At 44.5% G+C, this 27574-nt stretch overlaps 1 protein-coding gene across 3 annotated transcripts in view; it reads left to right on the top strand.

Moving 5' to 3' along the window:
* The window catches only part of gyg1a (glycogenin 1a), a 100415-nt gene that overhangs the window by 40198 nt on the left and 32643 nt on the right, over window positions 1-27574 (top strand). For all 3 annotated transcript variants that reach the window (XM_063044819.1, XM_063044818.1, XM_063044820.1), the window contains exons 3-4: window positions 1507-1681; window positions 19778-19940. In XM_063044819.1, the coding sequence (XP_062900889.1) occupies window positions 1507-1681; window positions 19778-19940 (338 nt within the window). The remainder of the gene's footprint in view (window positions 1-1506; window positions 1682-19777; window positions 19941-27574) is intronic.

Here is a 27574-nt window from a genome sequence, read left to right as displayed (position 1 = left end):
GTCCCCCAGTACAATAAGAGGGGCTCTTGACCTCACAATCTACCTTATTATGGCCTTGCACCTTATTGTCTGACTGTACTGAACTTTCTGTGTAATTTTTACATTTTATTCTGCATTCTGTTCTTGTTTTCCCTTGTACTATCTCAATGCACGGATCTAATGAAATGATCTTTATGCTTGACGTGCAGAACAAAGTTTTTCACTGTACCTCGGTACATGTGACAATAATGAAGTAATTTCCACCGAAGGGTTTTGGCCCGAAACGTCGACTGTACTCTTTTTCCATAGATGCTAAGTTCCTCCAACTTTTTGTGTGTGTTGCTCAGATTTCCAGCATCTGCAGATCTTCTCTTGCCTGTAATTAATGAATCTCTATTCTTTCATGTAATGAAGTACCTTTACACAGTATATTACAAGTATCTTTGCATTATGTCACTAAGTGTTCACAGAAATCATAACGAACGATGCATAACTCCAGCCGTGTGGGTCAGTATGTTCTCAGGTGCTATCTCTGTGCAAGTTAAGTATTTTCTTCTTTACACTTGGGATCCACGGGCACAGCCTCAAAATAAAGACCTATCCCTTTAAAACTGAGATGAGAAGGAATTTCTTTGGCCAGAGGGGTGGGATTTGTCACCACAAGAGGCTCTGACGACCAAGTCATTGGGCACATTTAAGGCAGCGTTTGACATGTTTTTGATTGATTGATAAAGGGTTTATGGAGAGAAGATGGGAGAGCGAGGCTGAAAACAAAATTAGCTGTAATCGATTGGTGGAACAGACTTGCATGCGAGGTCAATTTCAACGTTTAGGAAAAGTTTGGACAGGTACGTGGATGGTAGGGGTTGGAGGGCAATGGTCCTGCTGCAGGCCGATGGGAGTAGGCAGTTTAAGTAGGTTGGCACAGACTAGGTGGGCCAGAGGGCCTGTTTCTGTGCTGTACTTTTCTTTGACTTGATGAGCTGACTGGTGTAAGTCAGCTCCTCTATCTTCTGATCTTATTCCCCCGCAACTGTGTGGATTTCCCCCCCAAGCGTTCTGCTTTCTTCCCGCAACCCAAAGAGTGTGGATTGCTAGGATGATTACCCAGCATCAAATACTCCTAGTGCAACTGTGCAATAGAGGAATCAGCATGCAAGAGAGAATGGGTTACATGGGAATAAATGTGGGATTGGGGTTGTTCATCGAAAGATAAAGAGCCTTCAGTGTCATAAGGAAATAAATGCAAGATGCTGGGATTCTCATTTATATCAGCCAGTGGCATTCCTTTGGACCTTGGGATGTTGCAATTTGAGCATTTTCCTGGATTACTCAAAACTTAAAGATTGAAGACCAATTAATCTTTGTGCTAGCAGTCTCACCCACATGTTGAGGCAGTAACTCTAGTTTGGGGTTGATTAAAATTATTGTGCTTGAGTGGAAGGCAATAGTGATTTTAAGTTCTGTAAACCTTGAAACGCAAAATCTGTGCTTATTGTTCTAAACCCCATCTCCCTCTTTCTGCAGATCTGTGCTGGAGAGGGTCTTCGATGAGGTTATTGTCGTGGACGTGCTGGATAGCAAGGACTCAGCTCATCTGGCCATGATCAAGCGGCCTGAATTGGGCGTGACCTTTACAAAGTTGCACTGCTGGGCTCTCACGCAGTACTCCAAATGTATATTTATGGACGCAGACACACTGGTAAGCTTTGGATTGCTAAGTGTCTTGGTGTGCGCATGGAAGTTTAGCGGTTAGTGTAATGCTCTTACAGCACCAACAGTCTGGGTTCCATTCTGCCACTGTAAGAAGTTTTTATGGTCTCCTCATGACCAAATGTTTCCTTCAGGTGCTCTGGCCCCCCCAACAAAAAGAGAGGTGAAGAAATCAGCTTTGGTTTCCACATGTAGATGGAAACGTACGGTGAAATGCGTCATTTTGCATCAAATCAAATCAGCAAGATTTGCGCTGAGCGACTTGCAAAGTGTCGCCAATGTAGCATGCCCACAACATGCTAACCCTAAGCCATACATCTTTGGAATGTGGGAGGAAACAGGAGCACCTGGAGGAAACTCATGTGGCCACAGGAAGAACATGGGCACCTAGCAGCAGGATTGAAAGCCTGACCCTGTGCAGCTGGTGATGTAACGTTTGTGCCAATGGCTTTGCCACTGTGCCACACAAAAAAAGGTGTACAGGTTCATAAGTTAATTGGTCATATGGGTGTAACTGAATGGCAGGAGCTTGTTAGGTTGGGATGTCCTGTTCCTGTGCTGTATCTCTAAATAAGTAGATTAATGAATTGCATCCACAAGAAGCCCGTTAGGTTTGCCGTTTCAGATATTTGTTCAGTGTTTCTCTGATGGAATAAAGTCAACATGTCTTGTGTTGATGAAGGGTAAACAAACTGCCTGGAGCAAAGTAATCTCAGCAAAGTAAGTTCAAAGGAGAGGTGCGTGGAAAGTTTTGTTTTCTACACCAAGAGTGCCTGGAGTACCCCACCAAGGGTGCTGGTGGAGGCAGTTACGTTGTAGGTATCTAAAAGGCTCTGATTCAGGCACATGAATGGGCAAAGAATAGAGGGTTATGGACATTGTGTGGGCAGAAGGGTTTGGTTTTATTGTGCATTTAATTAGTTCGGCATGACACTGTGGGGCTGAAGGGCTTGTTCCAGTGCTGTACTCTATACTGGAAATCCGAAACAAAAACAGAACATGCTGGAAACACTCAGGAGGTCAGGCAGTATCTGTAGAGAGAGACACAGTTAATGTTTCAGGTTGGTGACAGTGACAGGAAACATTTTCCCTCTCATCCCTTCTCTTCACCTCCCCTGCCCTTATGATCTACTTATCACCTCTGGTTCCCCCATCTCCTTCCCTTTTATTCCATGGTCCACTGTTGTCTCCTATCAGATTCCTCCTTCTTCAACCCTTTGCTTCTTCCACCAATCATCTCCCAGCTTCTCACATCATTCCTCTCTTCCCCCACCCACTCACCTTACCCTTCAATTGGTCTCACCGGTCACCTGTCAGCTTGAATTCCTACCCCCTACCTCCACCCCTTCTTATTCTGGCTTCTTCCCCTTTGCTTTACAGTCCTGAGGAACATAGAACAGTACAGACCTTTCATCCCAAGGAAGGGTCTCTACATTCATCATTTCCCTCCATGCATTCTGCCTGACCTGCTGAGCTCCTCCAGCAGTTTGTGCGTGCTGCTCAAGATTCCCAGCATCTGCAGAATGTCCTGCACCTTTGACATCAATCTATTTCTTTCTCCCTGGATGTTGCCTGGTATCCTGACTGTTTCCAACATTATTTTAGTTTGTCCATGGCACTTCTTCTGATCTAGCAAACCACTGAATGGCCAGTCAGAACTTAAGTCTGGTAAGATGGTGGAATGCAGCGTCCTCTCCAGGTCTAACCAAAGGTGTATTTGTCCCTGCATTACATCTGTTTTACAATTGCCAGACACTGCCTCATGTTAAGAACATTAAGTACTGTAGGTCTACCCCACTAGCAAGTTGCTCAAAGCAAAGGAGCTGAACCGGTTGTGAACTGTGTTGCCGCCCATGACAAGAAGGCGTTGGAGCCAGTGTGCGGTCCAACAAATGGTGCAAATGATTGTCTTGGATGGTTTTCCTGTGATTGCAAGGCACTGTTGGACATTGGTAATTTACAACCCTGGTTCATTGGCAAGACTGTTTGCAGGGAAACTGACGGGGCTCGGTTGTAGTGTGGACTCGCACGGTGGGCAGCCATGCTGGGTTGTTAGCTAGCCCCCTCCAGTTGGTGCATTTCTTTGGTGGAAGGTGAGCTGGATTGCGTTTGTCTGGGGCTGCACCAGCGTGTGATGATTGGACTGCTGTGGACCTCATCTTCAGAAATTCAGAGTAAATATATTATCAGAGAACATATATGTCACTATGTACACCCTTGAGATTCATTTTCTTGTGGGCATACTCAGTAAACCCAAGAAACATGATAGATTCAATGCAAGACCATATCCAACAGGACAGATGAGCAATATGCAAGAGAGAAGAACAGACTATACAAATACAAAAGAAAAAAAGAGAATTAATAACAGTAAATAAATAAGCAATAAATATTGAGAACATGAGATGAAGACCCCTTGAAGGTGAGACCATATATTTTGTGGGAACAGTTCAATAGTCTGATGGTTGAGGGGTAATAACTGTTTCTGAACCTGGTGGTGGGTGTCCTTGAGGGTTGCTGCTTTCCTGCAACAGTGCTCTGTTTAGACGTGCTCAATGGTGGGAAGGGCTTTACCCATAATGGACTGGGCCGTATCCACTGCTTTTTGTAGGACTTTCTCTTCAGGGGTGTTAGTGTTTCCAAACCAGCCTGTGATGCAACCAGTCAATATATTCTCTACTAAACATCTATAGATGTTTGTCAACGTTTTAGATCTCATGCCAAGTTCTAACGAAGTAGAGGTGCTGCTGTGCTTTCTTTGTAATGGCACTTATGTGCTAGACCCAGAATATATCCTCTGAAATGATAACATCAGGGAACTTTAATTTGCTGGTCCTCACCACCTCTGATCCCCTGACGAAGCCTGGCTCAGGGACCTCTGGTTTCCTCCTCCTGAAGTCAACAATCAGCTTCTTGGTCTTGCTGACATTGAGTAAGAGACTGAAAATCTGTCTGAATGGTACCATAACAACAATCTTCCTCCTATGTGCTTGTTGTCAACAACATCCCAACTCGCCAGACTGTGGTCATTAACGCAAACAACACATCTCACTGTAAGTTCCGATGTACATGTGACAAATAAAGCTGGCCTTTAACAAGGTCTGGATTAATTGGGAAGTCAGGCACAAAATTGGCAGATGGAATTTATATTTATTTATTAATCATATGTACGTAGAAACATGCAGTGAAATGAGTCAATGACCAACCCAGTCCTAGGATTTGCTGGGGGAAGTCCGCAAGTGTCGCTAGGGTTCCAGTGCCAACTTAACATGCCCACAACTTACTGACGCTAACCTTTACACGAGGAAATCTGCAGATACTGGAATTTCAAGCAACACACATAAAAGTTGCTGGTGAACGCAGCAGGCCAGGCAGCATCTCTAGGAAGAGGTACAGTCGACATTTCAGGCCGAGACCCTTCGTCAGGACTAACTGCAAGAAGAGCTAGTAAGAGATTTGAAAGTGGGAGGGGGAGGGGGAGATCCGAAATGATAGGAGAAGACAGGAGGGGGAGGGATGGAGCCAAGTGCTGGACAGTCAATTGGCAAAAGGGATATGAGAGGATCATGCTACACATGCCCTTACACATCCTCCCTTACAGGGCCCCAGATAGTCCTTGCAGGTGAGGCGACACTTCACCTGTGAGTCGGCTGGGGTGATATACTGCGTCCGGTGCTCCCGATGTGGCCTTCTATATATTGGCGAGACCCGACGCAGACTGGGAGATCGTTTCACTGAACACCTACGCTCTGTCCGCCAGAGAGAGCAGGATCTTCCAGTGGCCACACATTTTAATTCCACATCCCATTCCCATTCTGATATGTCTATCCACGGCCTCCTCTACTGTAAAGATGAAGCCACACTCAGGTTGGAGGAACAACACCTTATATTCCATCTGGGTAGCCTCCAACCTGATGGCATGAACATTGACTTCTCTAACTTCCGCTGATGCCCCACCTCCCCCTCGTACCCTATCCGTTATTTATATACACACATTATTTCACTCTCTCTCCTTTTTCTCCCTCCGTCCTTCTCACTATACCCCTTGCCCATCCTCTGGTTCCCCCCCCCTTTTTCTTTCTCCCTAGGCCTCCTGTCCCATGATCCTCTCATATCCCTTTTGCCAATCAACTGTCCAGCTCTTGGCTCCATCCCTCCCCATCCTGTCTTCTCCTATCACTTTGGATCTCCCCTTCCCCCTCCGACTTTCAAATCTCTTACTAGCTCGTCTTTCAGTTAGTCCTGATGAAGGGTCTCGGCCCGAAATGTTGACTGAGATGCTGCCTGGCCTGCTGCATTCACCAGCAACTTTTTTATGTGTGATGCTGACCTTTTACGTCTTTGGATTGTGAAAGGAAAGTGGAACACTCAGAGGAAACCCACACGGTCACAGGGTGAATGTATAAACTCCTTATAGCAATAGGAATTAAACTCCAATCTCATAGCTAGCACTGTAAAGCATTATGATGACTGCCTTTGCTTTTGTGGTGGACAGTGAAGATGGTTGTAACGTTAGACCTGGAGACTTGCGAATCATAGCACCTACATTCTCATCCAAATTGTCATCTCAAAAGAAGTCTTTGTATGGTGGTAGCTTGATGAGCAACACTTCAGGAATAAATTGTCCTGACTGTCAAAGGACTATGATTGTCCTGGAGGAGACGATCACTGAGCATCTTGGGCAGAATTGCTGATGTGCACTGAAGGTTTCACTCCATAACTGGATGTGAAAATGCCCCAGAATTTCCTGCCCTCCGTTGAGGTACAGGAAATGGTGAGGCTGGGAGCGGGCAGGGGTCTCCCTGATCGTTACAGCAAGCCTTCACCTCAGGTTCTCTTTCATCTGAGATTGACTCCTCTTCTCGCTCACTACTTTATACTAGCTCTCTTCCCTCTGTACACACAGTCCTGATGCACAGCCTCCACCCTGAAACATCAACTGATCCTTTACCTTCAAAAAACTGCTTAGTTCCTACAGCCATCTTGGATTTAACTTCAAGTTTCATCATCTCCGGCCTTTTGTGCTTCCATTTGACTACCCGGCTCATTGTGGGTCAGTAGCAAGCTTTCCCCCGCTCCTGTAGAAGTTTTTCTGGCAATCTCTTGTCAGGATAGGCGGGGATGGGGGGAAGCTGAGGGTTGTGAGAAGGTAGAAGGTGGATGATGTCCGGGTCCAGGCCCAAGTCTTTGAGAAAGGAATGACCTGATATGCGGACCATTTAAAACCGTGTTGAATGGATTGAAAAGGCAGGGCGTTGGGACCAGAGGCGAGGGTCGAGCTGATTCTGCTCGCTACTCCATAACGTTGGCTCTGCTCTTTGCTGCAATGAGGCTGAGTCTGTGGGCCTGTTCCAGGCTTCACGTCTGCGAGCTCCACAACGATTTGCTTTGCCCTGTGATGAGGCTAGGGTTGCCAACTTTCTCACTCCCAAATAAGGGACTAAAGTAGCAGTCAAGTACAGGACACTTGTGTTTACTCTGGAAAAAAACTACCATGACCATGAAGCCTTGCGTTGGCACCTATGTACGCATACATGACATGCACATACATGACATGCACATACATGACGTGCCGATTTTTTTTCTACAAATCGGTTTTGGCTTAATCTTCCCGATCTGTGTATTTATCATATCATTCCTGCTTTTACTATATGTTAGTGTTATTTTAGGTTTTATGTTTTATTTGGTATGATTCGGTAGGTTATTGTTTGGGTCTGGGAACGCTCAAAAATTTTTCCCATATGAATTAATGGTAATTGCTTCTTCGGCTTATGAACGGTTTCATAGGAATGCTTTACCTTAGCGGGGGAAATACAGGACAAGGGCGGTCCCATATGGGACAAACCAATTTAGCCCGATATATGGGATGTCCTGGCTAATATGGGACAGTTGGCAACCCTAGATGAGGCTGAGTCTCTGGGCCTGTTCCAGGCTTCACGTCTGCGAGCTCCACAACGATTTGCTTTGCCCTGTGATGAGGCTGAGTCTCTGGGCCTGTTCCAGGCTTCACGTCTGCGAGCTCCACAACTATTTGCTTTGCCCTGTGATGATGCTGGGTCTGTGGGCCTGTTCCAGCTGCTCGGGGGTTCATGTCCATGGACTCATTTTTGCTCTGAATGCTGTTGCTTGCTTTTATTGATTGCACAGTTTGTGTAATTTCTTTGTACTCTCTCTGCATTCCAGGTGTTTGGTCTTTTATTTTCAATGGGTTCTTTTGGGTTTCTTGTTTTGCGGCTACCTGTAATGAGATGAATCTCAAGGTCGTATAATATATGCATACTTTGATGATCAATGTGTTTTGAATTTTGGATTGCATAGTTGTGTCTGATTTTCAGAGTTGTACAGTATAGGAGCAGACACTTGTGCCTATTGAGTCCATACACTATATCCTACACTAATCCCATTTGTAATCCTCAACAGATTCCCATATTTCCATCAATTCCCCTCCCAGCATTCAATTCATTCACTCTTCTACACACACGAGTGGTAATTTACAGTGGCCACCAGCCACACATCTTTAGGATATGGGAGGAAGCCAGAGCCCCCAGAGGAAACCCACATGGTCTCAGGTAGAACCTGTAAACTCCACACAGACAGTACCCATGTTCACGATTGAACCCTGGTCACTGGAACTGGGAGACGGCAGCTTTATTAGCTTCAGAAGGATGCAGCATGCATGAGAAGGTGAGTTACATGGGAAGGTTGGCCACACTGGGCCTTTACTCATTGAAGTGCAGGAAAACGAGGGGTGACCTCAGAGGTTTATAAAATCATCAGGGGTATGGATAAGGTGGACAGTCATGGGTATCTCTCCAGGGTTGAACTCAAAATTAAGAGGACAGAGATGAAAGATAAGAGTGGAGAGATTTACAAGAAACCTGAGTGGTAATTTCTTAACACAGGTAGTAATGAGTACCTAGAGTGAGCTGTCAGTGCCCTTGTGGCTAAAGGGATCAGGGGTTATGGGGGGGAAGGCTGGTACAGGGTTCTGAGTTGGATGATCAGCCACGATCATACTGAATGGCAGTGCAGGCTCGAAGGGCCGAATGGCCTACTCCTGCACCTGTTTTCGATGGTTCTATGTTTCTATGTCAGAGGAAGTGGTCAAGTCCATAAAACTATAAGACATAGGAACATAATTTATCCTATTGAGTCTTGGGTACAAATGCAATATTTAAGAGGCATTTAGATGGTACTTGAAAAGGGAGGGTCTTGGAGGTTTAGGGGCCAAATACAAGCAACTGGGACCAGAAGGGAGGGTGCTGTGGTTGGCATGAACTAGTTGTGCTGAAGGGCCAGTTTCATGCTATATTACACAGATATTGTTGTCGAGGTAGAGGCAAATTCATTATCAGCATTTAAGAAACTCTTAGCCACATGGAAGATAGCAAACTGGAGGCCTGTGTCGGAGTGAAGTAAGAGTAGGTTAAAAGGTCAGCACACCATTGTGGGCCGAAGGGCCTGTACAGTGCTATATTCTATGTACACTATGACTCTAATTGCACCCACTTGCTACAGGACACAGCTGCTTTAATACTCAGCTTAGCTGGAGTATTGACTTGGTGCACTGGGAGCATCTGCCTCTGATCTCCTGGTGTCCGATGACAGGACACTCTCTCCTGAAATGCAGTTTATCCTTCCCATCAGGTGACTGCTTTGTCCTGGAAGTAACTCCTTGAGCACTGTTTGGTTGCAGCTGTCCAGGAAATTGGACACGCCAGGCTTGTGATTTGAAGACGGGGGAATCACTTTCAGCTGTCAGGAGGTGAGGTCCCTTAGAAAGGTCAACGTTACGTTGGTCTTTATTGCCAAGGGATTTGCATACAAAGGTAAAGATGTCTTAATATGATTTATTTCAGGCCTAGTTAGATCGCACGTGGAATAATTTATTTGTTTATTGAGATATAACATGGAAGACGCATTTCCGACCCTTCAAGCCTCACTGCCCAATTGCCCTGATTTGACCCTAGCCTAACCATGGAGCAATTTGTAATGACCAATTATGTCTTTGCATTGTGGGAGGAAACTGGAGATTCTGGAGGACCCGTGCAGTCATGAGGAGAAAGTACAAACTCCTTACAGGCAACATTAGGGACTTGAACCTGGGTCACCTGGTTTGCAAAGCGTTGTGTTAACCACTACACTATCATGCTGCCCTAGGCTTGCAGGTTTGGCTTCCTTGCCAAAATGTTGATTCTATTTGCTACAGAGCTGGTGGAGTGAAGGATGAGAGATCTCAGTGAAATGTTCTTTGTAGAGCTCAGTGGGAGAATGCACGAAGAATGATTCCTGTGGCTTTAGAGACAAGGACCGTGTGGGTGGGGGGGGTGGGGTGTTCACAATCTCTATATAATAAAAACTTTATTTAAGCAGAGTTGCGTCCTTGGGCTGTGTTGGTTGTTGACACCTTTCGCTGTGTTTCGATGTACATGTGATAAATAAATGAATCTGAGCAACAAACAATCTATCGGAGAAACTCTGAGTGGGGGTCGAGCAGCACCTCTGGGTGGGGGTCCAACGTGGCCAACCTTCCCGTGTAACAGACATTCTCACCCGTCTGTTGGGGGTAGGGGATGCAAGAGGAATTATCAACATTTTGGGTTGAAACCATCCAAATTTCTCCCCTCCCACCCCAACAGATGCAGCTTAATTTCTTAAAAGATGCTGTGGAGGCCAGGTCATTGGGTAGATTTAAAGCAGAGGTTGATAGGCCCTTGATTAGTAAGGGCATCAACGTTATGGGGAGAAGGTACGTGAATAGTGTTGAGAGGGATAATAAATCAGCCACGATGGAAAGGCAAAGCACACATGATGGGCCAAATGGCCTAATTCTGTCCCTATGTTTTATCAGAGGATGTTGAATCTTTGGAATCGTCCTCCACTGAGATTCATTGAGTGGCTTCTGTCACAGCCGGGTTCCATACATTTTGATATATTGTAGGGATTCTGGGATCGGACAGGAAAGTGGTGTTGAACAGACAATCAGAATGATGTGGGACTGAATGGCCAACTACTGTTTCCTTTGTTGCTGTACAGGTCACAGGATCCCCGTCCTCTGACATGCTTTTGTAGTCTCTATGTTTTGTCCCTGGTCCACTTTCAGAGACTCCAGAATGTGAGGTATCTGATATTTGAATTCTGACTGGTTACATTATTTCCTGGTGTGGAAACTCCAATACACAAGAGGCTACAGAGAGTGCTGGACTACATGCGTTCCACGGGTACGGTTCTCGCCACCATTGAGGACATCTGCAAGAGATGATGCCTCAGGAAGGCAACATCCATCATTACAGAGACTGCCATCCAGGCCATGTCCTCTCCTCCTTACTGCCATCAGCCAGGAGGTACAGAAGCCTGAAGAACCACACCTCATGGTTCAACAGCAGCTTCTTCCCCACTGCCATCGTGTCATGGGCAATCACTCTCGCCTCCCCCCTGGAATTCTGCTGTTGTCCATGCTCATTCTGAGCCTACCGCTGGGTGGTCATAGAGTCATCTGGCACAGAAATGGGACCTTTGGCCCACCAAGCCCTGTCAGAATCCCCATCGGGCCAGATTTGTTTATCCGGCTCATGGGGATCTAAACTGGGCTTCATGGATCAGTACAGGCCCTTCAGCCACAATGTTGTGCCAACCTTTCAACCTACTCCAAGATCATTCTAACACTTCCCTCCTGCAGAGCCTTCCATTTTTCTTTCATCCATGTGCCTATCCAAGTGTCTCTGAAATATCCCTAATGTATTTGCATCAACCACCAACCCAGAAGTGTGTTCCATGCATCCACCACTCACTGTAATAAAAATAAAACTTCTGCCATTTCTCTATACTTTCCTCCCACCTCCTTAAACTTGTGCCCTCTCATGTGAGCCATTACTACCATGGGGATAAGGTGCTGGCTATTCATTCTACCAATGCTTCTTTTCACCTTAATAACTTCTATCAAGTTGCCTCCCATCCTCCTTTGCTCCAAGAGAGAAGCCCTAAGCACACAAATCTATCCTCATAAAACATGCTTTTAATCCAGGCAGCCTCCTGGTAAATCTCCCTTGCAATAATCTCCTCAGTGAACAGGTTGTGGAGAGCAACACACATCAAAGTTGCTGGTGAACGCAGCAGGCCAGGCAGCATCTCTAGGAAGAGGTACAGTCGACGTTTCAGGCTGAGACCCTTCGTCAGGACTAACTGAAGGAAGAGTGAGTAAGAGATTTGAAAGTTGGAGGGGGAGCGGGAGATCACTCTTCCTTCAGTTAGTCCTGACAAAGGGTCTGGGCCTGAAACGTCGACTGTACCTTTTCCTAGAGATGCTGCCTGGCCTGCTGCGTTCACCAGCAACCTTGATGTGTGTTGCTTGAATTTCCAGCATCTGCCGAACTCCTGTAGGTTGTGGAGAGCAAGTGGTTTGAGGTTGTATATGATGTTGATGAGGCCAAATTTGGAGTATAGTGTGCAGAGCTGGTCACCTACCTGCAGAAAAGCTGTCAGTAAGTTTGAAAGAGTATAGAAAATTTACAAGGATGATGCCAGGACTTGAGGATCTGAGTTAGAGGGGAAAGTTTGAATGGGTTAAGACCTTATTCTCCAGAATGTAGGAGAATGAGGGGAGATTTGATAGGGGGGTAAATACAAGCAGGCTTTTTGCATTGAGGTTGGTTGAAACTAGAACTAAAGGTCATAGGATAAGAATGAAAAGGTGAAATATTTAAGGAAAACCTGAGAGGGAACTTCTTCACACAGGGGGTGGTGAGAGTGTGGAATGAGCTGATAGAGCAACTGATGGATGTGGTTTTAATTTGAACATTTAAGGGAAGTGATGGGAGAGGTATGGCGGGCTTTGGTCCAGGTGCAGATCAATGGGACTAGGCAGAATACTAGTGTGGCACGGACTAGATGATCCCTGAGGCCTGTTTCTATGCTATAGTATTCTATGACTTTTAATTTAGCAGTACTGTCATTGACATTTGTGTATTGATTGAGCATAGATTTAGCCAGATGGGATTTATCTTGCTTCTGGTGTGCATATCACTCCAGAACAACTTGGCCAGAGGTGCACCAGGTTCTGAAGCACAAGACTTGTTGCTGTGAGGCCTGCTGCCATACCCAGGGCTCTTTCATTCCTTCGTATCAAGTGAGAGTTGAGTGAGCCGGCCGACGACTGGCTTCGGTGCTAACAGGGATCTCGGCAGGAAAAAGCTAAGGATGATTGAAAGAATTTCATCTTTGTCTTTGGCACTTGTGTGCTGGAGTGTGTCAGTGTGGGGGCTCTTCAAGTTCTCACTGTCTGCCTTCAGTTAGCTGTCAATTCATCTGCCACCATTTACGGTTGGTTTGCCGAAGAACTGAAGTGTCCCCCCCACCCCCCGTCCCCCCATCCCGACAGAGGCTGCTTCTCCTTGCTTTGGATTGTTGCTGATGGCATACTGGGCCCTGAGGTTACAAATTGTGGTGGGCTGTAGTCCTGCTGTTACTGATGGCTAGCTCTGAGCTTCCGATATTTGAAGGAGAATAGCAGTCATGGCACTCGACAAGGGAATGATGTAAACAATGTGAAGGGGGGCTCTTCTTTTGAAGGAGGGCTTTGTCTCCTACTAGATACATCTGTGGCAGATTGATCAGTGGAGAGGCAGTTGTTTTCATCTTTCTTGATTTTGCTCTGCTGTCGGACACTGGGAGCGTCCATAGATTCAGCAGTTTTCACCTCAGGATGGCATTAACAAGTTTACTAATTCAGCGTATGTGTTCGCCCAAACTCACTATCATAACCAAGTGTCCTTCCTGGGAACTTGTTCCACATGACCTCCAGCTCTTTTTCAGACCTCCCAGCTTGGATCCACTGAGGACCCCAGATTTAATTAATTGCTTAGCTGCCTGAGTCCTACACACCATCCTCATCACTATGTGGAGATAACTGCAGGCCCTGTCTTAGCCTCCGCCATAGCTCCAGCCTCACTCTCCTCCACCTTCCATAGACATCGCTGACATTTCAATCTCCACTGGATCATCATCTTCAACTGTTGAATCTTCACCTTCCTTGCATCCAGGAAGGATCAGGAGATTACCCGTCTTCAGACTGTAGCCTCTACAATGTCTGCTTGGATGTTGGCTCAATTAGGTGACTCCAGACAGTGGATCTCACCACTTCCAACTCTGTTTCTGATGGCCCTGGATGCCTCCATAACACGAATACCACCCTAGGCTTCCTATCCTGCACCACAGCTCCCTATCCCCAGGTCCCTCAGGCTTCTTTGTCACCTCTTGGGTTCTCAGAGCCTCCATCTTCCTCCCACTCTACTTTCCCTGAAGACACCAACCCTCTCCCCTCCTCTGACACCACCAGCTCTCCTCCTCCTTCTGTTCCTAACTCTAATTCCTGCTGTGTCTTAACCATTCCCTTCTTCCTTCCCCTCTCTGAGGTGGGATGCTCTGTCCTCGGCAAGAGCCTTACCTTTTTATCCCCCTTCGCCTCCACTTAAGTGAGTTCCACACCACCACAACGCGAGCTCTTCTTCTATTGCCTCCATCTCTGAGTCCGTTTCTTTGGTAAGTACTCCCCACCTCACACTGATGACCCCTTCTCCTATCTCCAACCGTCCTCCTCTTCTTGGACACCGCATTCTGGTTCGCTATCTGTTCAGGATCTCTTCATGCCTAATTTCTGGCTCGACTTCAGCACTCTTCTCGCCCCTTTGAACCTTACCCCCTTTGAATGTACTGTTCTCCACTCTCTCTGCACCAGTCCTAACCTCACTATCAAACTTGCAGACAAAAGGGGTGCGGTTGTAGAGTGTTGGACTGACCTCTACCTTGCCAAGACCAGATGGCAACTCTCAGGCACCTCTTACTTGCCCCTTGAAAAGGACCCCACTCTCGAATATCAAGCCATCCCGCACCATCACTAACCTCATCAAGCCACTCTCTTCCGCACCATCGATAACTTTTTCAGCTCGAGATCTCCCATCCACTGCACCAAACCCTCAATTCTCTTACCCTGTACTACTCGTTTTAACCTCTTACCCAAGATCCACATACCGGACTGTTGGGGTAGGCACATTGTCTCTGCCTGCTCCTGTCCCGCTGAATTTGTGTTCATATAGTTTGACTCCATTCTATCCCCGTTTGGTCTGTCCCTCCCTGCCTACATCTGCACCACCTCGTACGCTCTCACTCTCCTCAACAGCTCACAGCTCCCCGGTCCTGACTGCCTCATTTTCACCATGGATGTCCCTATACACGTCTATCCCCCATCAAAAAGGCTTTAAAGCTCTCCGCGTCTTTCTCAATAAAAGACCTGACCAGTTCCTCTCCACCACCACCCTCCTCTATCAGGTGGAACTGGTTCTCACCTGAAACAATTTCTTCTTTGGCTCTTCCCACCTTATCCAAACTCAGAGGGTCGCCATGGATACCTGCATGGGCACTAGTTATCCCCACCTTTTTGTTGGCTTCATCAAACAGTCCATGTTCCAAGCCGGGTCTGGTAACGCTCCCCAACAATTTCTGTACTTTATTGATGATTGCATTGGTGCTGCTTCATGCACCTATGCTGAGCCTGTCAATTTCATTAGCTTTCCCTCCAACTTCCACCCTCCCCTTAAATTCAGTTGGTCCATTTCTGACACCCCTCTTCCCTGTCTCCATCTCTGGAGACAAACTGTCTACCGATATCTTTTACAAACCTCCTGATACCCATGGTTATGTTGACTAAACCTTTCTCATCTGTCTCCTGTAAAAATGCTATTCCCTTTTCTGAGTTCCTTTGTCTGCCACATCTGCTTCCAGGATGAGGCTTTTCTTTCCAGTACATCAGAGATGTCTTCCTCCTTTAATGAACAGGATTTCCCTTCCTCCACCATTGATGTTGCCCTCTCCCACATCTCCTCCATTTCCCGGATATCCACACTCATCCCATTTTCGTGCCGCCTTAACTGGGATCGAGTTCCTCTTGTCCTCACCTACCACCCCATGAGCCTCTGCATCCAACACACCATTCTTGTCAACTACCACTTTCTCCAATGGGAACACACCATTACCTCCTGCCTACTCTCCATTCCCCACAGGGATCGCTCCCTCTGTAATTCCCTCATCCATTCGTCTCTCCCCAAAAATCTCCCTCCTGGCCCTGCAAGCGACAGAAATGCTACACTTACCCATTCACTTCCTCCCTCACCACCATTCAGAGCCCCAAATAGTCCTTCCTGGCGAGGTAACACTTCAGCCGCAAATCTGTTGGGTTCGTCTACTGTATCTGGTGCTCTGCATCCGGCCTCCTCCACATTGGCCAGACCCGATGTGAATTGGGGGACCACTTTGTTGAGCACCTCCATTCCATCCACAAATAGCAGAATTTCCTGGTGACCAACCATTTTAATTCCAATCTCCCTCCCCTGCCCACCTGGCTTTAATTATCACCATCTTTCCTCTTGCCCGACCCCACCTTTTTAAACTGACATCTTGAATACGTTACTAATTCAGAACCTGATTTGTAGTATTGTGTCCAATACTGTATGAAACATAACATCAGAATAAAACTCTATTGGATTACATTTGCCCTTTCTGCCTTTTCTTTTGAGAGTCGAGAATTTGAAATCTTGAGTGGAAATACAACTGTTTGAATCTATAATCTTGAAAAATGATTATGTTTGAACTTTTGAAAAGAGATTGGGATCCCTTTCAACCTACTGCTTCCTGCACATCTGGTTTTAGCAAAGACAGGGCAATGGGAAACCATCAACATCACCCCTGGAGACAAGCTGGCTGATCAACTATGTAATGGAGTATGGCCACCTTGTAGCTCTGGTTGACCAGAGGTCCCAGAGGTCTAGAATGGGTTTCCCACTCCACTGTTTACCAGTCAATGTTGGGACCAGTCAAAAGTTCCTTGGCCCACTTGTCCAACACCAACAGATTTTATAGATATGAGACCTTCTCTTTGTATTTAGTTCTAGGAGTGAACCCACAGTATAGGCCCTCTGGCCCACAATGATGTGCTGATCTTTAAACTTACTGTAAGATTAATCTAACCCTTCCTTCCTACATAGCCCTCCCTCCATCTTTCTATCATCCCCCTCCCACGGTCAAGTCCAGCATTTACTTGCCATCCCTAATTGCCCTTGAGGAGATGATAGTTTGCCATCACTATGCTACAGTCTTTCTAGTAAAGTCACTCATGCTCTTCTTTTGGCAAGAAGTTTGCTGGTTTTAGATCCAGCAATATTGACTATATCTTTCCAAGTCAGATGGTGTGTGACTTGGAGAGGAGCTTGCAAGTTTGTTTAAGTGCTTTGATTTTCTTGGAGGTGGATGCTACAGAACTGGGAAGTGTCCTCTGAGTAGGCATACTTTGTAGGTGGTTTGCACTGTACACTGGTTGTAAAGGAGGCAAATGTTCATGGTCTATAAATAGGGTTAAGATAGGTGTTAACCAAGCAAGTTGGTTGCTTTTTTCTTGAGTTGTTGGAGTTGCGCTTATCCAGGTAAGTAGAGAGTCTCAGCGTTCTTGTCTCAAATCCATTTTTGATCCAGAAAAAATAAGTGAATTTTTCTCGGGATAGTTTTGGAAATACAATGGATTCTGGTTAATTGGGGCACATCGGGACCTGTACATTTTGGCTCAATTAAGTGGAGGCCCCAATTAGCTGAAGTTTTATAGAAATAGTTAAAAAGGTGTAAAAGAAGACAAACTTGACAAACAAATTGTGTGTTTCAAAGTTCAACTTCAAAGTAAATTTATTAGCAACCTTGAGATTAATTTTCTTGTGGACACAATAAATCCACTAACTGTAATAGAATCAATGAAAGACTGCACCAACAGAGTGGACAACCAGTGTGCAAAAAGACGACAAACTGTAAATGCAAAAAGAAAGGAAAAGAAAGAAATAATAATAAGTAAGTAAGCAATAAATATTGAGAACATGAGATGAAGAGTCTTAGAAAGTAAGTCCATGGGTTGTGGGAACAGTTCAGTGATGGGGCAAATGGAGTTATCCCCTCTGGTTCAAGAGCCTGGTGGTTGAGGGGTAATAATTGTTCCTGAGGCTCCTGTACCATCTTCCCGATGGCAGCAGCAAGACGAGAGCAGGACCTGGATGTGGGGGAATTGAAATACAGAGCATCTTCAAATATTAGAAAACTACTTCAGTATTATAAAACTGTGTTAGTTCCTGATACTTTCGAGGAAGGAATTCATCTGTGTCGCATTCTTTTGTGCAAAGTCATCACAGACACCTTGTGCAGATGATAGACTGCCTCATACAATGCTGTCAAAAATTTCAACCTCCAAATCTTCATTTTCATTGTAACATTCAAGATCATTTTCAATACTTCAAAATTGTTTCTACATTGTTGAAGGAGTGAAATTGTTTCATTTTCACTCCCGGCTGTTTCTGGAATCTCCAAACCTGAATACTTGAAACTGCAGTGAGCAAGACAGTTCTGAATTGTCTTAATGCTTATTTCTCACCAACTATCAGTGACAAAAATCACTGCTTTTTGAACAGAAAGTCACCCAAGTGACAATATTTTTAAAACTTCAACCATAGTGTTGTGTCTTACAGCCATGCAAGTTGACACAACTGTGTTAGTTAGAAACTGTTTGGCAACAGTCTCCCACCCCAGTTAAGTGGTGTAGTGTCCCAAATAAAGTGAAGGCCATCCTAGCTATTTTCTCATTTAGGCTGCGATTAGTGGCCCAATTAACTGGAATGTACTGTCTTTTCTCTTAGATTATGCACCATTACGGCCTGATCTCAGAGTAATTCTCCGACGAGCGCAAGTTCTTTCTCGTGTAGTTTATTTGCCACAGATCAAATCAAGATCTGGTCAAACAAGGGAAATGATTGCTCTGGGTTCTCTGAATGATTCTATTAGGGGAACAGAAGCATAATGCCAATTCTATGTTGACTTCAGTGCTTTGGTCACTAGTTGACTTTGTGCCAAAGGCCTGAACAGTGATGGTGCAGCTATAAATGTCGAGGCAAGACCTCTTGTCAAGTTGTCAACAAAGTCGCCTCCTCATGGCTTTCAAACGATTTCTACCGGCCACATTAAAGTGTACAATAATCCAGCATGCTCGTTTTTTTTGTTTACCAAAATAAGTTTATTTCAGCTCCTACATTATTACAAAAGCAACACTAGATGGGAAACAGTAACAAAAACAAACTAAAATAAGATGTTCCCATCCTCATCGAGGATTCCAGTTGTCCCCTGTGGCGCCCAACGGTTCCAGTGCACCAGACCTTGGAGTGAAACTGTACTTCAATCAATAGTCCAGAAACACTTCACATAGAGCAGTAGTGTAATACATTTTCCACTGAAGGGAACATAGGGCTAAGGCCCTGGTGAGCAAACTACTTGGCATTTCCAAATCGGATTATCAGAGTTTTACTGTGTACTGAAATTCCTTCTTTCCATTTATGTATTTGTTGACACTTTACTTGTGTCAGAAGATGGAGGGTTTGGAATCCAGGAAATTTACAAGGATGTAGCTAGCATTTGAGGACCTGCGTTATAGAAAAATGTTGAATAGATATGACTTTACTGTTGGAGTGCAGAAGGTTGAGGGGGCATTAGGTAGAGGTATACAAAATTATGAGGGGTATAGATAAGATAAATGCAAGCAGGCTTTTTCCGCTGAGGTCGGGTGAGACAGCACGGGGGGCTGGGGTTAGAGGTTAAGGGTGGAATGTGAAATATTGAAGAGGATCCTGTGGGGGAACAGCTTCATTCAGAGGGTGATGAGAGTGTGGAACGAGCTGCCAGTGGAAGTGGTGGATGAAGGTTGCAACACTTACAAGCAATTTGGATAGCTACTTGAATGGGAGGAGTATGGAGAGCTGTGGTTCAGGTACAGGTCAATGGGACTCATCAGAATAACATTTCAGTACAAACTAAATGGGTCAAAAGGCCTTTTCTGTGCTGTAGTGCTCATGCATAGAGTGATTGTCTGATAATAACATCCTTTTTTAAATGATATTGCCAATTAAACCCACTCCCCATCTGTATCCATGGACCTACAAGTAATTTTATTTTTTCTTTCTAATCAAATGGGCTACAAGTATTGGGTATAACCACGTGCTTCGTTATCTTGTAACAGGCATTATGCAACATTGACGAACTCTTTGAGAGGGAGGAATTGTCCGCAGCGCCAGATCCAGGATGGCCAGATTGCTTCAATACGGGAGTGTTCGTCTATCGCCCTTCCATTGAAACCTACAATGAACTTCTACGGTTTTCCACAGAGACAGGCAGCTTTGATGGTAAGTTTTATTATCTTTTGGAGAGCCCGGCTTGAAGATGCAGCCAGTGTTGCTTACACAGTTCTATCTCATTGGCAAACACGTTTCCGGACTCAAACCATTTGAAATGTGTGCTGTAATTCAAGAGTGGAGTTGCTGAAGGCAAACGTTAAGGAAGCAGTGTGAAACTAATTCAAAGCAAATGTAAGAAATTCCTGTTTGCATTGTGAAAAGCTACAGTGATGCGTTGATTTTTAAAAACAACCTGGGAAGTCGAGAAAACCATTTCTGTCCCTTCCAGTGTCTGTTGGGAAATTCAGTCCCTGAATCCATGAGTGCTGGAAACATTTGTTCTGGCATCAAGCTCCTCCTCCCTCTTCGCCATATTAATTAAATAATTGTGTCCACCCAGTGCTTGCCTTCAGCATGATTTTCAACCTCACTGGTGTTATTAACCCAGTTTCACCAGAAACTGCTTTTGAGTACATCGGCTGTCAAACAGCATTCTTTGCCAGGCAGCTGCAGAATGCTGATTGCTGACTCTGCATAATGGCTACACGCAAGGCTGATCATCTTCAACCACGTTTTCTCTGTGATAAAACTGACCTTCTAAAGGAGACTGGACTGCACCCAACACTTGCCTGCTGGATGTGGAGATGGAGACAGCTCCAGCAGTATCGGGGGCCATGCAGGAAGAAGCATTGACGAATCATGTGCCCAAGACCTTATCCACCCAGAGTTTACAAGGTCTTCTCAATGGGACAATGCTTATACAGGCTAAGCTTCATCAAAACAGTCTTCCCTGCAAGATGAAGCAAAATTTACAAGGATGTTACCTGGACTTCAGGACCTGAGTTGTAGGGAAAGGTTGAATAGGTTAGGACTTTATCTCCTGGAGCACAGGAGAATGGGTGGGGGGGGGGGTGTATTTTACTGAGATATACAAATTTATAATGGGTATAGATAGGGTGAATGTATGCAGGCTTTTTCCCCTTAGGTTGGGTAAGACTAGAATTAGAGGTCATAGGCTTAGGGCGAAAGGAGAACTTGAGGGAGAATTTCTTCACAGGGTGGCGTGGTGGAAAGAGCTGCTGGCAGAAGTGGTGAATGCAGGTTCAATTGTAACATTTTAGAGAAGTTTAGATGGGTATGGAAGGCAGGTAGATAGGACGAGACAGAAGACCAGTTTGGCATGGACTCAATTGGCTGTTTCTGGGCTGCAGTCACTATGACTCTATGAAATCAGTGACCTCTTGCAGTCCCATATATAGGTTCATACATATGCCTGTATTGCTTTACCTGTCATTTGCAGCCTCCAAGATTCGGAATTCTTCCAGACATTGTTGACTAATCTATAGTCTTGCAACCCGCTGCTCACTACTGTATTAGGAGGATGTATCCTCCCTTGCACAGTGAGAAAACTTTATCTTCAACCAATAGGAAAAGTGAGAGCAGAGATTGGAATCTGGTACTTTGCAAACATTCCCCAAGGGCAGGCATTCAGAAACTGCACATGTATTACTTCTTGTGTTCATCCTCCCCAGCAGCTTTTGGCCAGAAATATGTGGCTGGCTGTCCTGAGAGTCTCCATAGCCCCCCCCCACCCCTATGCACAAAGTGTGCATTGTTCTTAACCAAACCATATAGTAACTCCGAGACCTTGGAAGCCATCTGCTTGTATTTGCCCATTTATGCTGCAGCACTCTCCAGCAACTGGAAGAGTACATTTTATATTCTGCATATGATCCTTTAAAGCAGGAGTTCCCAACCTGGGGTCTGTGGACCCCTCAGTTAATGGTAGGGGTACATGGCATAAAAAAAGTTGGGACCTCCCTGTTCTAAATGCTGGTTCTCACGTCCACAACCACAAAGCTGCTCCTGTAAATGTATGACCTGGCAGTAGTTTTGCACAATAGCACACACTGGAACTGACATAGTGTAACGTTACATAAGAAAGCCTAGCCATGCTTTTCTGGAATTTGGCATGAGAACATGCTGTCTTTCTAGGACCTATAAGAATAGTATTAGATTGACATTCTGCACTGATTTGATACAGATAGAGAGTAAAAAGGAGTTTCTGGGGAATAGTATTTCAGTCTAGGACCACTGCAACCCTGCAAGACCAGCAAGCATTCGTTGCCTAATTTTTGTTGCTCTCTTAAGGTAGCAATGGGCAGCTTGTAACTATTGCAGTCCCTGTAAAAGTCACAGTAACTTTATTGCAAAGTACATATATGTCATATACATATACCATGTCAGCATATACCATCTTGGGATGCACTCTCTTGCAGGCATTTACAGTAAAATAAAGAAGTGCAATAGAATTTATAAAAAAAAAGTACATACACAAAGACTGACAAACAACCAATATGCAAAAGAGGACAAATTCTGCAAAGAAAAAGAGCATGTATATAAAATGTACTGTTGCCTAACTAGTGTCAGCCATACGAACTTGCGTGGCCATTAGAGACCGCACCATTCTTACAGCGAGCAGTTCATGAATAGGGTCAGTTGCATGTGTTTGTGTTCAAAAAGCGGTGATTTTCATTTTTATCACTGATATTTGGTGAGAGCTAAGCAGAAAGGCAATTTAGAATCTTTTTGCTCACTGCAGTTTCAAGCATTCAGGGTTGAAAATGCCAGAAATAGCAGGAGTGAAAATGGAACTATTTCACTACTTCAGTGAGTTAGGAACTATGAAGAATTTGAAGGTATCAGCAATCATCTTGAATGTTACAGTGAAAATGAAGATTTTGAGGATGCAATCATCAAAGGCATTGATTGAAGGCAGTACTATCTGCACTAAATTTGTTCATGTGCAGTCAAGGAAAAGAACACAGTAGCATTTTTGTTCATCGTATCTGGCGAAGACAGTGAAACTTCTGCGGGAGAGTTTTAGGAGTGGAAAAACTTTTGCACTGGAACAGTTCCACTCTTTCAACCTTGGAAGTCCAGATCCAGTGGTATGAGTGGTTGTCATAAAGCCGGGTCTTCCTTGGTTACAGTGGGTGACCATGACTTTTTTGTGCCTTATCTTGCCCTTTGCTCTCCACCAAGCATTGCAGAACCGCTTCCTTGGCCATTGGATCTCACTGTTGATCTCATCCGCCCAGCCTGCTGGAGCTGACTTTACATGCTAGGGCAAGCATGGCCCTATTTCTCTGGGTTATGAAGCCTGCCTGCTACCCTCACCTGGTTTACCTCAAATGTTGAAGCAGTGTATCCAGGTGTGGAGGCTGTCATATCTCGCCCTTGAAGGCACAGGTAGGAGCTGGGTGTCCAGTGGGGATAAAAGTTGAGTAAACTGCCCAGAATAGACACATACATGCCCCTTCAGCAGAGGTGCTACCCCTCCCTAAACACACCATACACAGCAGCATACATTGGATGAATTCCTCCATCGATAACTACTAGGAACTAATACATAGTTTTGTACTGCTGTAGTATTAGTAGTGTTCTAATCTGTTCTGGATTTCATTTAAATACATAATTTGTTACTCAGTTAACTTGTAGCTTGTCTTTTTTATACCTTGTTAACCATGAAGCTTCAGCAAATTGGGGCATCCTCTTAATTGGGCCAAAATGTACTGGCCCTAGTGTTCCTTATTAACCAGAATCCACTGTGTATACATGTGTGTGTATGTATGCATGAATGTATATCTATATACACATTAACATACAAAGCAGATGCCATTAATTGGGACAGTTCAGAAGCCGAATGGCTGTTGGGGAATAACTGTCCCTGACCCTAAAGCTCCTCTACCTCCTCCCCAACGGTTGGGAATTTGGCGTGGTTCAGAATGGAGAGTGCAACCTAATGGCGACGTACAAACCCATGATTGGCTACAATTTTCAACTAACTCACCAAATAAAGCGTCGAAGAAGATTGAAATCAACGAAGGTGAGAGCAGAAGACGAGTGGGTGTTCAGAGCCATCTGTCTGCATTTGACCGGTCTCCCCCTCTGCTGCCAGAGGAAGGTGCAAGGGTCTTGAGTCCTGGGCAAGGTTTAATTGACTTAGTTTGTGAATTGGACTCTGCAGTTCATGTTATGTGTTTCTGGTTTCTACTTGCTCCTCTTTTCTTAATTGCTCTTGTGTGATTTTGGTACGGGTGGATTGGCTGTGGGGTCTGCAATCACTGACCAACACAGCGCTAAATTCAACTGAACATTCCTGGAATGTTTTAAGAATTCTGCGGTAATGCTTAATAGTCTGTGTGTTACTCGCTTTTGTTTTTTGCCAGTTACACGATTTGTTCCTTTTTTTTGCACATTGGGTTTTTGATATTATCTTTGAACGGGTTCCATGGCATTTCTTTGTACTGTGTCCTCTATATTTTTGTACTTTGTATTAGCAAGAAGTGACCGTGGCTTGGATGGTGGGCGTCCTTGATGGATGCTGCTTTCTTGTGGCAGCGCTCCATGTAAATGTGCTCATTGGTTGGTGGGGAGGTAGGGGGTGGGGGGCTTTGCCTGTGATGGACTAGGCTGTATCCACCACTTTCTGTAGCCTTTCTATTCTTGGCCATTGGGGTTTCTATACTGGGCCGTGATGCAGCCAGTTGGGATAGTCCCCACTGTGCATCTGTAGAAGTGGTGTCCTAAAGAGTGAGTTTAAGGATTCTGGCCATGAAGAAGTCGCCTTGCTTGTTGCATTCTGCTGTAGGCTCATTATTGACTGCGGTCCGTCATCAGCTGCTTCCCGCCTGGATGGTAGAGAACGTGACTTTGGAGTTGCTTAACATTGCAATAGGTTTTGCTTAACTGCAAATGGTTCAAACCAAAGTATTGGCAATATGTAAAGCTTAAATTGTCCCTGAGCCGCAAGCTTGAGTTGGTCGAATCGCTTTTGGCCGGGATCGAGAGCCAGCCGTCGTGTTGCCCCTTTAATCTGAGCGGCCAATCGCATCTTGTTGGAGAGAGCAGCGTTCTCTGCCCATTCCCCTGGTACACATAGTTGATTAATGTCCCCATATACAGTTTCAGTTCCTGACTTTTAATTATGAAGCTAACTGATAATAATAACATGCAGCTAACTTAAAACCTGGATGTACCAAGTGTTAACATTTGAGGAGGCTCCTTGCAGTTCCGAAATGAGCTGGATCATAAGTGCACTTCACTTGTTGGTTCAGTTGCATAGTGGGCACGCTTGCACTAAGGCCTCTTATTAAAGCCTTATGACAGGGTCTCACAGGCACAATTGAGCTGATGATGGAGAGGCTGGAAGTACCTGAGTAAACAGAGGACTAACTATAAATAACATTTTGAATCAAACTGTCTCTTTAACTATATTAAGAAAGTAGACAAGATCCTTTCTGATTATATTGAACTACCTTCTCCAAATAAGGGGATGTGCAATTGGCAATCTAGTTGTATAAATGCTTAGTTAGTGATCAAGTATTTAAAATTAGAAGAATATAAATACAATGGGAGCAATGTCTTTCCTTTTATCTAGTCGGTTCTTTTTTAACTTGTACGTCTTTTTTCTCTACATTTTCCCTCCCTTTCTTACTTTTTATTCCCTGGCTAATGAACACGTCCCAGAGCTTAGAGACACCAGCGATCTTCGAATTGTATGTTTTTGTAATTGTCCCACAACAGACAGTGTAGGACCTACACATTTCTAGGCAGTAGCACAAGACAGACCATCCACTCTATCTATTACCTCAGTCAGCACACTGCACTGCAAACACTTTAAAACCACTTTTTATAATGCTGCTTGTGTTGTAAATACATGCTGGTATTTATGCACATTTTATTTCATATATGTACTTCTAATTTTATTTTTATAAAGCAACACCTTGTATTCTGTATCATAGTCTCCAAACTGATGGCATGAATATTGATTTCTCCATAGGAAGAAGCACAGTCGACGTTTCGGGCCGAGACCCTGTGGATCGACTATGCTTCTTCCTATGGATGCTGTCTGGCCTGCTGCGTTCCACTAGCATTTTGTGTGTGTGTTGCTTGAATTTCCAGCATCTGCAGATTTCCTTGTGTTTCTATTGATTTCTCCTTCTGGTTTTTTTAAAAAAAAAGCCCTTCCCCTCCCCTCATCTTCTGTTCTCTACTCTGGCCTCTTGCCTCTTCTCAGCTGCCTATCACTGCCCCCTGGGTCTCCTGTTCTTCCCTTTCTCCTGTGGTCCATTTTTCACTCCTATCACATTTCTTTCTCTCCGGCCCTTTTACTTTTCCTGCCCACCTGGCTTCACCTATCACCTTCTAGCCATGCTCTGTCCCCTCCCCTTTTATTCTGGCTTTTTTCCCTTCCTTTTCAGTCCTGATGATGGGTTTCGGCCTGAAACGTTGACATTTTATTAATTTCCATAGATGCTGTCTAACCTGCTGAGTTCCTCCAGTAGTTTGTGTGTGTGTTGCTTTGGATTTCCAGCATCTGCAGAATTTCTTGTATTTCATATACGAGTAATTCTTTATTCTGTATAATTGTTGGATGTTGTCACTTTTTTGTTGCATATAATGCCAACACTCCACAGTAATTTCCTAATATATGTAAAAATGTAATCTATGGCGAATAAAGTTGATCCTTAATCTATAACAATACAACAAATGCTGGAAACACACAGCAAATCAGTCAGCTTCTGTGGGGAGAGAGAGAGAAGCAGTGCTGATGTTCTGGGTCAGTAACCTTTGTATTTGTTTCTAAAATTGTCTTTAAGTGGACAGCAGTACATAACATGGATGTAATTTTTTTTCCGGAATGAAGTGTTTGACAATAACATGAAATAGGAAAAGTACTCACTAATTTGAACTCCTACAAGAAGAAAATCTGCAGATGCTGGAAATCCAAGCAACACATACAAAATGCTGGAGGAACTCAGCAAGCCAGGCAGCATCCATTTAATTTAAACTGAATATTTTAATTAGAAGGCTTGTTAAGATCATCAATCTAGTTGAAGCCAAGCACTAGAGTTCATATATGTTCAGCCCAGGTCTCTTTAAATTGAATTCCAACATTTTGGCATCCAAATCCTTCAGCTACCCTGGCTAAGACTAAAACCTTCGTTTGGATTAATTACATAAAGCTAGGAGAACTTTATCCTTGTCACCAGTTTTTTTTTACAAGCCATTGCATGTCACTCTCTGTCTCCAGTGTTATATATTTCTTGTATCCAAACCATTATGGACTGGGACTAGATTCAGATGCTACCTACCCTGCTGGTTATTACCAGCATTTTCACTTTCTGTATGACATAACTTAGTTTTGTCAATAACTGACATTCAGCAATTAGTAATGCATCGTATCACTTAACCCAAATCAAAGGCTGAAGCTGGGCATGATGAATACATGGTGCAGGAGTTACACCACTTAGCATAAGGAAAGGAAACTATGGAAATAAGATTTGAGAGTGTTGACCAACCAATTCAGTATCTTTTATCTTGTGTCAAAATATACCCATACTGTGTATAGTATAACAACCTTGTTCATTTCCTAAGATGTCCCCGTTATGTTAATATTGATATGGTATGTTTTGTTTTCATTATAATTCATTCAGCATGGAGTTGTCACTGGCAAGGTCACTGATTGCTCATCCCCAATCCATCTTCAACCAAATATCTTGTCGGTCAGTTCAGAGGACAGTTAGGAGTTGATCACTTTGAGTCTCGAGTCACATCCAAGTCAGACAGATTAAAGT

The sequence above is a fragment of the Mobula hypostoma genome, chromosome 4 (assembly GCF_963921235.1).
Source record: "Mobula hypostoma chromosome 4, sMobHyp1.1, whole genome shotgun sequence".
Taxonomy (NCBI): Eukaryota; Metazoa; Chordata; class Chondrichthyes; order Myliobatiformes; family Myliobatidae; genus Mobula; species Mobula hypostoma.
The sequence above is the reverse complement of the archived record's forward strand: the minus strand, read 5'-3'. Positions and strand labels throughout refer to the sequence as shown.